The following is a 14,541-nucleotide window of genomic DNA, read 5'->3' as shown; positions in this document are numbered from 1 at the left end:
AAAGAATATTAACAATATACATAAAGGTGCACCTTAGAACAAAAGGGAATGTATTATTGTTTTCAAGTTATTTTGCTTGATGGTAGATTAAAAGGTAGCATATAACCTTGCTGGTTCAAATGAAATGAAATCTTCTCAGAAGCATGGTTCTTTTGTTTTCAAATCCCTGTATAAATATGGTAGATAAACTTACGAAATTGTTTTGGCTCACTGAACTTGTGAAGTGGACTAATTAGGAGATGTATACATTTAATATATAATTAATATAATGTGAATCTTTGCTTGTTCATTTCTATCAACTGGAAAACTATAGAGATTTTTTTGAAGTCAGTGGAAAGTTCTAAGAATTTCTATCACATTCTCTCTAACAAAAAGGAAATATCTGCTAAAGTGCAAAGTACCATAGACGTTTTAGTTGGCAGCTGAGCTTATTAACAGTGACAGAAATGAAATAGGTCACATTTTTAAAAAGACAGGCATATAATATCTATGACAAGTAACGTAGGGTACTAAGTGCCTTCAATTTGATTCCTAAACATGACAAACTTAGAACGTCTCCCCCTTGACCCTCCCTGAGTTATTTCTACTAAAGGTAAGGCTTTGATTTCAAATGTTGATAATGCATGATTAAGAAAGTATTCTTCTAGGAGTTCATATTAAACAAAAAGAATATGTTAAATATTCACAGTTCAATATCTAGAATTATTCTGCAGTACCTAACTCATTTTATGATTACTCTTTACTATCTAAATACAAAGACAGTATCACCCTCTGACTTTCACATCTCCTCCTGTCACACTAAGTCTTTTTTAGCTCTCCCCTACCTCTTTTGCCCAGGGTAAGATGGAGAGGGGACAAGGGTTCGGTAGGAGAAATGTGTGCTTTGTGGTGAATTTAATCTTTCCTATAAAAAAATAAGATCATATAATAAAGCAATAGGATTATATAGAAATTATGGATGGAAGTATGTTGTTAATAGAAAATTCTTCTATAATTGTTATAAGACATAAACCTGAAAAATCATTTATTAATAATATATATTTTTCCAGTTAGCTTGTTAGGGACTTTGCATAGGCAAAATATTGTTTACAAACAAAATTATTTTCTAATTTCACATACTCTAGAATGATGGTCAAAAATGTCTTTAAATCAGTACATTGTATATGCATGTTGCTATTAAAATATATATTAATATCATCTTAGCAGCTTTAATTCCTTCTAAAATTTTAAATGTTTTATTTAACATTCATTTAGTTACTTCACCTCAATAGAATCCCAACCTTTTCATAATAAACTTCTTTGAACTAACATCGACATCGCACAAGTTTTTGGAATGCTTTCTTGAAGTCTTCATTAAAGATTGTATAAATCAGTGGGTTTATAAGGGAATTGAGATATCCAAGCCATGTCAAAAAATTTGACATTTCTTCAGAAATCTTACACTTTTCACAGACATTAACAACCAATTCTTTTACAAAGAAAGGAAGCCAACATATTACAAATGCACCCAAAATTAATCCCAGGGTAGTGGCTGCTTTGCGTTCTCTTGTGCCTGAGATCTTTTGCCTTCTCCAAGATCTCTCATGCTTGAATTCAGACCTGGGACTTTTCACTGTGCTATGAATTTTATCAAAGTCCGTTGATGGATCAGATAAAGACTTTTCTAGCATGTACGGTGTGGAGACCAGTCTAGAGCTTTTTTCACCACTCTCCAAAAGGACTTGGCCATTCATTTCCTCCTTGGCAATCCTACTTGCTTGCCTCTTGTGATATAACATCTTTGCTGCCTTATATATTTTGTAATAGAGGATCAAAATCAATGTTAATGGGATGTAGAAAGCTCCAAATGTTGAGTAAATAGTGGAAACGATGTGGTCGTGTTTGATGATGCACTCATCCTCTTGACTAGTTCCTTGGTGCCTCCAGAATAGAGGAGGCATAGAGATAAAAATAGATATAATCCAAACTATGGTAATCATAATGCCAGCATGCTTGGGAGTCCTTTTCCTGGCATACTCAACAGCATCAGTGATTGCCCGGTACCGATCCAAAGCTATAGCAGAGAGATGCAAGATGGAACATGTACAGCATGTAATGTCAACACTCAGCCAGATGTCACAGACCACTTGTCCCATAATCCAGCTCTCTCTCACAATATACACAATGCTGAAAGGCATCACCAGAACGGCTACAAGGAAATCTGTGACTGCAAGGGAGCAAATTAAGTAGTTGGCTGGGTGGTGCAGCTTTCGGGTAACAATAATTGCAGCAATCACAAGTGAGTTAATGGTGGTTGTCATCAGTGCCAGTCCAGAGAGAATGAAGGACACCAGAATTTTGGATGGCATTCTGTTTAACAGTTCTTCTGAGGTCAAGTTTTGATCAGATGAATTCAAGAAATCCATTTTTTGTTGTTTTAGAAGATTAATAAAGCTGTTGATACCTGTAACAGAAGAGGGGAAAACAGTTCAGTTCAGAGAAGGTTTCAAAGATTTTTCTCTTCCTTGCTGAATACTGCTTGTTTGTTTTTAAATATACATGTACACTTTCTCAGAATACTCTATCGATTTAAAAAATGGAGTTGAGCTTGCAATTTTCTTTTTCTTTTCATTTAATTTAGGAAATCCAAAGGCAACAGTAACAAACAATAACTTTAAAAATGTTTCTTAGAATAGGGCTCAAATAAAACAATTTTTATGAGTCAATTAATCTATTAGTAAAATCTGTATTATAAAATTGTGTTTAAAATCTTTACTAATCTTAGGGGAGGAGAGGGTGAGATGTATGGAAAGAGTAACATGGACAATTACATTACCATATATAAAATAGATAGCCAATGAGAATTTGTTGTATGGGTGTGTCAACCTAGAGGGGTGAGATGGGGAGGGAGATGGGAGGGAGGTTCGAAACGGAGGGGATATGTGTATACTTATGGCTGATTCATGTTGAGGTTTGACAAAAAACAACAAAATTCTGTAAAGCAATTATCCTTCAATTAAAAAATTTTAAAAAATCTTTATTAATATTAGCTATGTGGGTTGCCGTTTCTCTCTGTCTACAGAAAAACTTTAAAAGCACATTTCATTAGTATATATTTGTGTACTATATAATGTAATACAAGAAAATATCATTTTAAAAGCAGTATTCAAAATCATAAGCAACTTTGTACTTAGCTCAAAGTTATGTTGAGAACATTATCATTGGGCTTGTGGAGACTAAAGGAAGCTTCAGTGTATTTTATGTCAGGATATAAAGGTTATAAAAAAGTAAAATAAGCAAGAATAAAATATTTTTAGTGTATTTCTGGCATTCCATGATCATTTGATGAAATTAGGAAAATGTCACAGTGTTTAGTAGACTTTGTGGATATAAGCAGTTAATTTGATTTAAAGGGACAAAATAAAACCGGTTGGAACCAAATAACCACACAACACTGCCCATTATTACAAGGACATATATGACCTAAAGAAAACACTGAACAAGGTGAACTTGCCAATGAGAAAAACTCATAATGGCACGCACTCTGAAATGGAAATTATTCTTTACAAGACCTTACTTGTAATCTTATTTTTGAAAAGGAAGCCTCCAAACTCAGCTTATAATTTTTATTTCAGTTTATGCTGTTGCTGCTGCTGCTAAGTCGCGTCAGTCGTGTCCGACTCTGTGCGACTCCACAGACGGCAGCCCACCAGGCTCCCCCATCCCTGGGATTCTCCAGGCAAGAACACTGGAGTGGGTTGCCGTTTCCTTCTCCAATGCATGAAAGTGAAAAGTGAAGTCGCTCAGTCGTGTCTGACTCCCAGCGACCCCATGGACTGCATGAAGCCTACCAGGCTTCTCTGGAGTGGGTTGCCATTGCCTTCTCCAAGCTGTTATGTAATTGCAAGTCAAATAAGAGCAATTAGAGTGTAATGAAATAAGATTAATCTTTTTTTTTTTTTTTTTTTGCATCAGCCCTTCTCTCTTCCTTTAACAATTCTTTAGTAACAAACCACATCTTTGGAAAAGACAAAGAAAAGATGGAAACCTGAAACTTTATTCTTGTAGTTATAACTATTATTGTACCTCCATCTTCCTTCTTTTTACTTTAAAATGGTTATGTTTCACTTATTGGAACTGATAGAACAATCAAAATACTTGATATTTTTATATCAAATGCTTCTTATGGAGTGTGTGTATGTATATATACATACTATAAAAACTTGGAGTGCATCATATTTTAATTTCCTACTTGTGTTTGAGTTATCAGTACTAAATTTAATTTCCCTTTTCTCATATTCATTGAAGGTAGGTGCTGGTGGCTTGCTCCCAAGCAAATTGAATGGCAGAAGAAATCTGAATACCTACTACTCATAAAATAAATATTAATAGTTGTCAGTAGGTAACTGAAAAAGAGTTGTATGCATATCTAAATTACTTATATCAACACTTAACCATTTCTAAAGGGCAACTAAGACAACTCCAGATAAAAAAGGGAGGCTACAACCTCCTTAGAAATGCTAAACCAGTGGTTCTGGAATTTAGTTTGCCTCAGAGTCATCCTGAGGGCTTTTCAAACAGGAGTTGTTGGGTCCTTCCCTCTGAGTTTGAGACTCAGTAAGTCTGGTGACTGCAGCCATGAAATTTAAAGACGCCTGCTCCTTAGAAGAAAAGCTATGACCAACATATTAAAAAGCAGAGACATTACTTTACCAACAAGTTCCGTCTAGTCAAGGTTATGGTTTTCCAGTAGTCATGTATGGATGTGAGAGTTGGACTATAAAGAAAGCTGAGTGCAGAAGAATTGATGGTTTTGAACTGTGGTGTTGGAGAAGGTTCTTGAGAGTCCCTTGGCCTGGAAGGAGATACAACCAGTACATCTTAAAGGAAATCAGTCCTGAATATGCATTGGAAGGACTGATGTTGAAGCTGAAATTCCAATACTTTGGCCACCTGATGTGAAGAACCGACTAATTAGAAAAGACCCTGATGCTGGGAAAGATTGAAGGCAGGAGGAGAAGGGGACAAGAGGATGAAATTGTTTGATGGCATCACCGACTAAATAGACTTGAGTTTGAGCAAGCTCCAGGAGTTGGTGACAGACAGGGAAGCGTGGTGTGCTGCAGTCCATGAGGTTGCAAACAGTTGGACATGACTGAGTAACTGAACTGAATTGAACTGAACTGAAGTCTGGGGCAGGCCCCTGAAACCTGCCTTAACAAGATCTCACAGGATGCAGATGCTATTGGTCCAAGGAGTCAGGGTTCTGGGGGATAATTCACACACTTGTTCCTCAGTGCTTTGTCTGATCCTTTCACCTCTATGAGTTTCTTTCTGCTGAGAGCAGCTCTGACATTTCTGCTGTATAACTTTCTTAGCATCTTTCTTACATTCTTAATTTATTTCTTAGAGTTTCTCAAATAAATGATCTTACTCTAGCTTTTCTTTTGACTATTTTGAATCCTGACTTTCTGCAGCTCTTGGACCCTCAGCCCTAGACCTGTTAACTCCCCTTCTCCGACATCATTCCTACTCTTTTCACCCTCTTATGAGAGTTACACCATATAATCATATGTTCTATATCAGTTTTGCACTACAGGACCTGATAAGTAATGATGTGCTAATTTACACCATCAGGATGTCCAAGAAAATCCTCGATGTGTGCTTTCAATTATCAGTGGACCTCACAGTCTTTAGTTTTTTCCCTGGAAACATCTTTAAGGGGTCAGTGGTCACAAGTGAATTGCTTACTCCAAACCCAACTAGACATTAAAAACATGGTAGATTAGGGGACTCCCCTGGCGGTCCAGTTGTTAAAACTATGTTTTTAATGCAAGAGGTGCCAGTTTCATCCTTGGTCAGGGAACTAAATTCCCACATGCTGTGTGGTGCAGCCAAAACTAATAATAATTTTAAAAAAACAAAACATGGTAGGTTAATTAATTTTTACACTTTTTCCAATCTCCCCATTCATCATAAAATCTGCACTGTATAGTCAATAAAAACCTAAATATTTTCTTAATTGGTTAATTCCTTTCCAAAAGTGTTATTTCGTGTTATGAGAATTGATTTAAAAGTGCTGACATTTTTCCACATTATAGGTAAAAATAACTTTTCACTTTAATTCTCCTGATAAACAGTTTTGGCAAAAGAGCCTCTTCAGGAGATAATCCTGAAATTACATTTTGAATAGAGTATTAAAAAGAAAAACTGTTTGGAAATAGTTATGTGTGTTTTCATAATAAAAATTAATTCTGTAGGAAAATGGATAAGCTTCAAATTAGAAGGTGAATTATGTGATAATTCACCTGATTTCTCTAAGCATCACACAGTAGCATTTAAATAGGCTCAATAAAATGGTACTTAATGCTACGGATATTTTAATGCTAAAATATGTCACATAAATTCTACTGATTATATAAGCATATTTTCCATTATTAAATTTAGAAAGTTAATTAATCTTATGATAATTGTTTTTGTAGAAAATACAGAAAAGAGGAAAACAAATGCAGTCAATCACAATTGGGTTTCTTTTTGTCTTATTTTCTTTGCCACTTACAATTAGAATTTCAGTAAACCACCTGGGATTTCTTTGGAGGGAATGATGCTGAAGCTGAAACTCCAGGACTTTGGCCACCTCATGAGAAGAGTTGACTCATTGGAAAAGACTCTGATGCTGGGAGGGATTGGGGACAGGAGGAGAAGGGGACAACAGAGGATGAGATGGCTGGATGGCATCACTGACTCGATGGACGTGAGTTTGAGTGAACTCCAGGAGTTGGTGATGGACAGGGAGGCCTGGCGTGCTGCGATTCATGGGGTCGCAAAGAGTTGTACATGACTGAGCAACTGAACTGAACTGAACTGAACTGAACCCATCTACCTTCATTAATTAAGTTACAACATCTGATCAGATTATTTCTTATTCCTCCCTTAACATTTTAAGTTCCTGCTGTGAATCCTTGTGCTACTAGGAACCACCTCTGGGTTACTGCACCGAGACTATATCACACATTTACTCTCAAAGTATATTCTGTATTTTGAATGTGTTCATTGGGAAATAGGATTATAAGTAGAGCCTGTAGTCTCACCATTTATGTGTAGCCTTCTTCATAATAACAAAGGAAAACTTCCCCAGGCTTTACTCTGAATGAATATCTGCTGATGTATTGATTCAGCCATATGATACATTTTACTTTTCTTTTTCAGTTCAGCTCAGTTCAGTCCCTCAGTCCTGTCTGACTCTTTGCGACCCCATGAACCACAGCATGCCAGGCATCCCTGTCCATCACCAACACCTGGAGTTCACCCAAACCCAAATCCATTGAGTCAGTGATGCCATCCAGCCATCTCATCCTCTGTCGTCCCCTTCTCCTCCTGCCCCTAATCCTTCCCAACATCAGGGTCTTTTCAAATGAGTCAGCTCTTCACATGAGGTGGCCAAAGTATTGGAGTTTCAGCTTCAACGTCAGTCCTTCCAATGAACACCCAGGACTGATCTCCTTCAGAATGGACTGGTTGGATCTCCTTGCAGCCCAACGGACTCTCAAGAGTCTTCTCCAACACCACAGTTCAAAACCATCGTTCTTCTGTGCTCAGCTTTCTTTATAGTCCAACACTTACATCCATACATGACTACTTGAAAAACCATAGCCTTGACTAGATGGACTTTTGTTGGCAAAGTAATGTCTCTGCTTTTGAATATGCTATCTAGGTTGGTCATAACTTTCCTTCCAAGGAGTAAGCGTCTTTTAATTTCATGGCTGCTTCTCTGTTTACACATAGTTTTTTAAATCTAACGTTGATTTATATTAAGGTCTGCTTGATCCTGATGTCCAACCATACTGTTCTCATTCAGGTTAAACTATAAGCTCATTAGGGTGTTGCTTAATTTACTTTATATTGTAAACAAATGGTGGGACTATACACAAATAATTTTATTAATAAGATTGTATAGAGGCAAGAAAGCAAAATTTAATTCTATCAAAACCTCGAACCTACAAATTAGCTGCTCCAATTAGAATAATAATAACAGTAATATTTATATTTTCTGAGTATTTACTTCTGTAGAGACTATGCTAAATGGCTACCAGTCCTGTGACCACTGCTGAGTTTTCTAATTTTGCTGGCATATTGAGTGCAGCACTTCCACAGCATCATCTTTTAGGATTTGAAATAGCTCAGCTGGAATTCCAACATCTCCACTAACTTTGTTTGTAGTGATGCTTCCTAGGGCCCACTTAACTTTGCATTCCAGGATGTCTGCCTCTAGGTGAGGGATCACACCATCATGGTTATCTGGGTCATGAAGATCTTTTTTGTATAGTTCCTCTGTGTATTCTTGCCACCTCTTCCTAATATCTTCTGCTTCTGTTAAGTCCGTAGCATTTCTGTCCTTTATTGTGCCCATCTTTGCATGAAATTCTCCCTTGCTATCTCTAATTTTCTTGAAGAGGTCTCTAGTTTTTCCCATTCTATTGCTTTCCTCTATTTCTTTGCACTGATCACTGAGGAAGGCTTTCTTATCTCTCCTTGTTATTATCTGGAACTCTGTATTTAGATGGGTATATCTTTCCTTTTCTCCCTTGCCTTTCACTTACTTCTCTTCTTCTCTCAGCTATCTGCAAGGCCTCCTCAGACAACCATTTGGCCTCTTTGAATTTTTTTTTTCTTGGGGATGGTTTTGGTCAATGCCTCCTATACAAACGAACCTTTGTCCATAGTTCTTCAGGCCCCTTGTCTATTAGATCTAATCCCTTGAATCTATTTGTCACTTCCACTGTATAATCATAAGGGGTTTGATTTAGGTGATACCTGAATGGTCTAGTGGTTTTCCCTACTTTCTTCAATTTCAGTCTGAATTTTTTAATGAGCAGTTCATGATGTGAGCCACAGTCAGCTCCCAGTCTTGTTTTTGCTGACTGTATAGAGTTTCTCCATCTTTGGCTGCTAAGAATATAATCAATCTGACTTCAGTATTGACCATCTGGTGATGTCAATGTGTAGAGCCATTTCTTGTGTTGTTGGAAGAGGGTGCTTTCTATGACCAGTGTGTTCTCTTGGCAAAACTCTGCTAGCCTTTGCCCTGCATCATTTTGTACTCCAAGGCCAAACTAGCCTGTTACTCCAGGTATCTCTTGACTTCTGACTTTTGCATTCCAATCCCCTATGATGAAAAGGACTTCTTCTTCTTCTTTTTTTTTTTTTTTGTGTTAGTTCTAGAAGGTTTTGTAGGTCTTCATAGAACTCTTCAACTTCAGCTTTTTAGGCATTAGTGGTTGGGGCATAGACTTGGATTACTGTGATGAGAGCATTATAGAGGTATGTATAAAGTGTCCTAAAAATACTGGTGAGGAGGAACTAGTCATACCATGGTGAAAAAGTGGGAATCTCCCCAGGCTGAGGAAAAAGTATGAGCAAAATAAATGCAGGATGTATTCAGACATGTGAATTAGTTGATTGTGGATACTGCAAGGGTATGTTAGAACCGAGGCTGGACGTTAGAGATGATAGTCAACTGAGGAAGACAATAAAAGGGCTTGCAAGATATGATAAGGACACTGGATTTTATTTTATATGCAATCAGAATACTTCAAAATGTTTAAGAAGGTAAGTGACAGGAGACGATCTGCTTTGGCAGAGTGAGGTGCACAGGTAGGGTGATAGGGCTTGAGGAGAGTGGAGCACCTGCTCTAGGGAGGAGGCATAATCAAGATTACAGAGTGCTCTTCTAACTTTTTTGAGGCTTTCAATTTCTAAGTCAAAGATCTCTCAGTAAATGTCACATTCGACTTGAAAATATGTGGGTTATCTTCAAATATCTTTTGATATTGATTTCTAACATAAATCCACAGATGTAAGAACACAGACTCTGTATGATTTCAATAACTTTAGACCATCAAATTTTTACACCTGGTCTTATGTCCTTGGATATGTTCCATTGTCTCCTAGTTTATAGTCTAATTGGTTCATAGTGCTTTTCAGGTCTACTATATACTTCTACTTCTCTGTATATTCCTTCTATTAATTTTGAGAGTTTGATATTGAACCTCCAAGTAAAAAATCTTAATTTATCTACTTAAAAAATAATGTACAGCAAAACTATATGTAAGTTTGTTCTATAATTTTCCAAGTCTCCTGTAAATGTGTCATCATATTTTCATAATAAAAAAAATTTTTTAAGGCAAAAAATTAAAAAAAGAGTTGAGAGCCTAAAAAAAAGATTACAGAACACTCTTAAGAATGTATGGTAGCTGAAATTAGGACCTTTATAAGGTCATTGGCATAAAATTGTCCTAGGTTTGGTTATCCTCCAACAGTGCTCTTCAGTGATGGATTATGTATCTCAGAGAAAAAATAAATTTACTTAGCATTTGGATCAGGAATTGGGATGCAAACTCTGGTCAAAGGCCAAGGGAAGATGTTAGTGACAATGCTAGATCAATGCTAGTTTCAGAAAAGACAAGACCACAGAGGGCAATTCTGCACAGAAACAGATCAGGGTCTTAATGAATTTAAAGAATAGGTTTAATGCAGGCTCAGGTAATGTGCAAGGATGAAAGAAAAGGAGAGATTGCAGTTACTTTCAAAGCCTGAGACTCAGTTCAGTTCAGTTCAGTTCAGTTCAGTCGCTCAGTCATGTCTGACTCTTTGTGACCCCATGAACTGCAGCGCACCAGGCCTCCCTGTCCATCACCAACTCCCGGAGTTCACTCAGACTCACGTCCATTGAGTCAGTGATGCCATCCAGCCATCTCATCCTCTGTCGTTCCCTTCTCCTCCTGTCCCCAATCCCTCCCAGCATCAGAGTCTTTTCCAATGAGTCAACTCTTCACATGAGGTGGCCAAAGTGCTGGAGTTTCAGCTTTAGCATCATTCCTTCCAAAGAAATCCCACGGCTGATCTCCTTCAGAATGGACTGGTACAGTTTCAAACGTAAGAAGTGATTCCAAGGCTAGGATATGGAAATAGTAAGACCTGCTCTAACTCCTTCAGACCAGTAAAGATTTGCTTACACAGAGCCCTGTGGATCTGATTTTCACAAAAGCTTTACAGCACTTCTAAAGTCAGTGAAACATTACTCACATTTATGTGTATAAATTTTCTGTTCTTTATTTTTTTATCACTGCCTGCTGGATTTGATCTCTAAGTCTCTTGAATTTTGGCTCCTGATGTACTCTGCTCAGATTTGTCAGCTCAGCTTCCTTCTTGGCATGAATACTCACTCCTTCCCCACCACATCTTGCTTCAACTCAAATCTGCCCATATTCCACTTGGGTGATGTACCTGCAAATTTCCAGATGTCTGGCCTACTCTGACTCTTAGTCGGTACATGACCTTTTCTTTGTTTGTCTGCTGGATCCAATTACTCCTGTTTCTCTCATATTCAAAATACATTCACCTTCTTTCCTGGTCTCCCCAAACTCAGTCATGGCACCAGTCTCATGGTGTGCATAAGGTCAAGAAGCAGATGAGGCTCCTTGAAGCCACAATGCCTCTTGATTCAGAGACCTGTGAACTAAAAAGATGAAGTTATCTGTTCCCCAATCCCCAATATAATGGTAAGTCAGGGACAGGATGATGGCAACAGACATTCCTTTTCAAAAAGATGAGGAAACTTGTGGCTCACAGTGGCCATTGATTTGAAATTCACCTGGAGAAGTCAAAGTACTCTACATTGAGGGTTAGAAATGCACCTTCATTAGGGCCCACTTGGGCTCTCTAATTCAATTCCCTAATCCACTGTACTCTGTGGATTTTAAATCTCCTCTCTGAGCCCTTAACTCTATTCTTGGAAAAGTCCTTTCTTTTCTATGAGAAACAGGCTGGATTTACAGTTAAATAGACTTCTCGGCTTGCTTTCTGCCCGCAGAAAATCTTCTCATTTCTATCTCTTTTCTCTTTGATCCAAGTTACTATTAAACTTCGTGTTTCCCTATGAATCTGCCCAGAAGTCACTACAAGCCCCAACATGCCACATAATAATTTTTCAAGACATTCTTCTCTGTACCTTGCACAGAGTGTGAGTGTTGTGGATGACACTTAAGATTCTTGAGGTCTTTCTGTCTAGTGCTACTATGGAAATCTCTCTTAAACCTTTCAGAGCCTTATTAAAGGACTTTATAGTCAGATTCTTGCTCTGCTTTACCCTTAGGCCACTTTTACTTTGAGAATCATTTGCTACCCAGAGATGTCAGTGATAGGAAATAGCTTTGTTTTCTTATCTGCAAGCCTTGGCTCTTACATATTTCTTCTAATTTTGCTTGCAAACTTTAATTTCTCTCTTTTTTGCTACACTATATTATACACAGATAAGAAACTGTCAATTGCCACTTTGAACATTCTGCCTGGAAATCCTCTTGGGCAGATGGACAAGTTCGTGAATCACATTTTATCTTTCCTGGAGAGACTACACATCTACAAATTGTTTTGCTTGTTGCCCTCTTTCTAGTCTCTAAAACAGTTTCATCACCTCCTTTCTAGCCTTCACTAAAAGTTTGTTTGCTAACAGTCTCCTCACCCTTTTTTCAATCTCTGCCTGTCAGCTGATCCCAAAGCCAGTGTCATGTGTATCAATGCAGAGTTCATAAGAATGAAATGGCCTGGATTGTTGTCAATCTTGTATCACTATGAGCTCCCAATCCCTGAAATGTAAAGAAATAGGGAACTACATTTCCCAGAAGCCCCTTCTCTAAGGAGTCTGATTTTGGAGTTGGTAACAAGAGGAATTCCTGCAAGGTTTGGGAGGCCGAAGAAGAGGGGAGTTCATGATTCTCTGAAGGTGGCTGCATCCAGATGAACGTGCACACACTGACAGAAGCTTCTGTGTGCTCTTGGAAATAGTCATTGGGAATTTTCTGATATTTTTGAGATCTAACAAGTTTCCAATGAACACTTTTAGAACTACCTACTTTGCAGCTTTAGGCTAAGGTGCTTCATTGTCTGCTTCTTTAATTGTATTGAATTAAGATTTGACTTCCTTGACCTTTTCCCCTTAGCTTTCCCAACATTAATGTAAACCCCAATATCTTCATTAAATTCCTTTGTTTCAGGAATATTTTGAGTGACTCTATTTCCCTGATCAGTTCTAGACTGATGCAAGCACTTATTTTGCTAAGTGGTTATTGAAAACTAATAACTAAAGCAGCTTTAACCAAATCTTTAAAAATATTAAGAATATTTTCATTAAAACCATTAATGAAAGAAAATTTAACCAAATCTTAAAAATATTTAGAAAGAAGAGAGGAATTCTAATATTAAATTAAATTTACACATTTCATGGTTAGAATGATTCAGGCTATTGTTTTCATAAGACACCTGCTTGTCAGTCTGCTACAATTGGGGAAATAGTTAAATTAAAATTCCGACAATGAAAATCCTGCAGCATATTCAATGGACACTGAAACTAGCTTAGAGGCACCTGCTGTAGAAGAGGAAGCAAAGATGTGCACAAACTCAGTATGCTGTACTGCTTCCTTTGTCGCTGAAACCTAAAGAGGAAGGAAGCTGAGTATGTGTGGGAGTGAAGGAGAGGTGGGGGCATACAGGAAGATTCGGGTTGTGAAAGCAGTAAGAACTCATGTTTATTCCTGAGACTGACACGTCAGTTTATTGAAGTCGGTATTGTGAATAAATCCCACAAGTTCTAGAGTTAAACAGAATATCACTTAAAGACTGTCTTTCCTACTAATTTATTAGTGTGAGCTTAGGAGAACTGTTTCAACTTTCAAAAACTCAGTTTTAATACCTGCAAAATGAAGATAATAAAAGTGAAACCTTACAAAGTGTTTTTGAAGATTAAGTAGAAATCCTTTAAATGCCTGGCACCTAATAAACTCAGTGTTTATATTTGTCAGCTGTAGTGGGGGTCTAGAAACTTCTACATTTAGGATGATTAGAGAAATCATGAAATGATCTAACAGGGTAAAAAGTATTATTTTTATTTTTACCTCAGTCTACGTCTTATAGTGTCTAATATGAAGTTTTCTAATTTCACTAAAGAAAGGTGGTGTGGGAAGGAAATAATGTACAATCACCATGAATGAGGAATGATGCACTGTCTCAATATTTGAGTTAAAATTTAAAAAAAGAGTAACATGTTAGCAGGTTGGAGAAGAAGTTTTTGAAAGAGCATGTTCACAATCTTTCTCTCCTCTGACCTAGCAGTTCCTCTCCTTGAGTACTCAGTATAAGGTGAAAAGTTCACTCTAAAGTGACAATGGATATAATAATATCTTATGTAAGTGGTTGTCACCAGGAACTAAATAAAGAATATGAAAATTCTGTACCCTTACTAGAGAGTTACTGAAAAATTGAGTTTTAGCTATAAGCTAGATGTGAAGAATATCTTTTTAAAATTTTTTCTCAAGTTAATTATGTTCAGTCAGTTCAGCTCAGTTCAGTCTCTCAGTCGTGTCCGACTCTTTGCGACCCCATGAATCACAGCACCCAAGGCCTCCCTGTCCATCACCAACTCCCGGAGTTCACTCAGACTCACGTCCATCGAGTCAGTGATGCCATCCAGCCATCTCATCCTCTGTCATGCCCTTCTCCTCCTGCCCC

General features: G+C 37.4%; 1 protein-coding gene across 1 annotated transcript; it reads right to left on the bottom strand.

Annotated features, from left to right (window-relative positions):
• Window positions 1-1,304: 1,304 nt before the first annotated feature.
• Window positions 1,305-2,405, bottom strand: HTR1F (5-hydroxytryptamine receptor 1F). Its single transcript, XM_068981579.1, has one exon. It carries the CDS (start codon window positions 2,403-2,405, stop codon window positions 1,305-1,307), a length of 1,101 nt encoding a protein of 366 aa, XP_068837680.1.
• Between the last annotated feature and the right edge of the window lie 12,136 nt (window positions 2,406-14,541).

The sequence above is a fragment of the Capricornis sumatraensis genome, chromosome 1 (assembly GCF_032405125.1).
Source record: "Capricornis sumatraensis isolate serow.1 chromosome 1, serow.2, whole genome shotgun sequence".
NCBI lineage: Eukaryota > Metazoa > Chordata > Mammalia > Artiodactyla > Bovidae > Capricornis > Capricornis sumatraensis.
The sequence above is the reverse complement of the archived record's forward strand: the minus strand, read 5'-3'. Positions and strand labels throughout refer to the sequence as shown.

Bases quoted from the DNA above. Each gene is read 5' to 3' on its own strand.
- HTR1F (XM_068981579.1), bottom strand. From the start codon at position 2,405: ATGGATTTCTTGAATTCATCTGATCAAAACTTGACCTCAGAAGAACTG.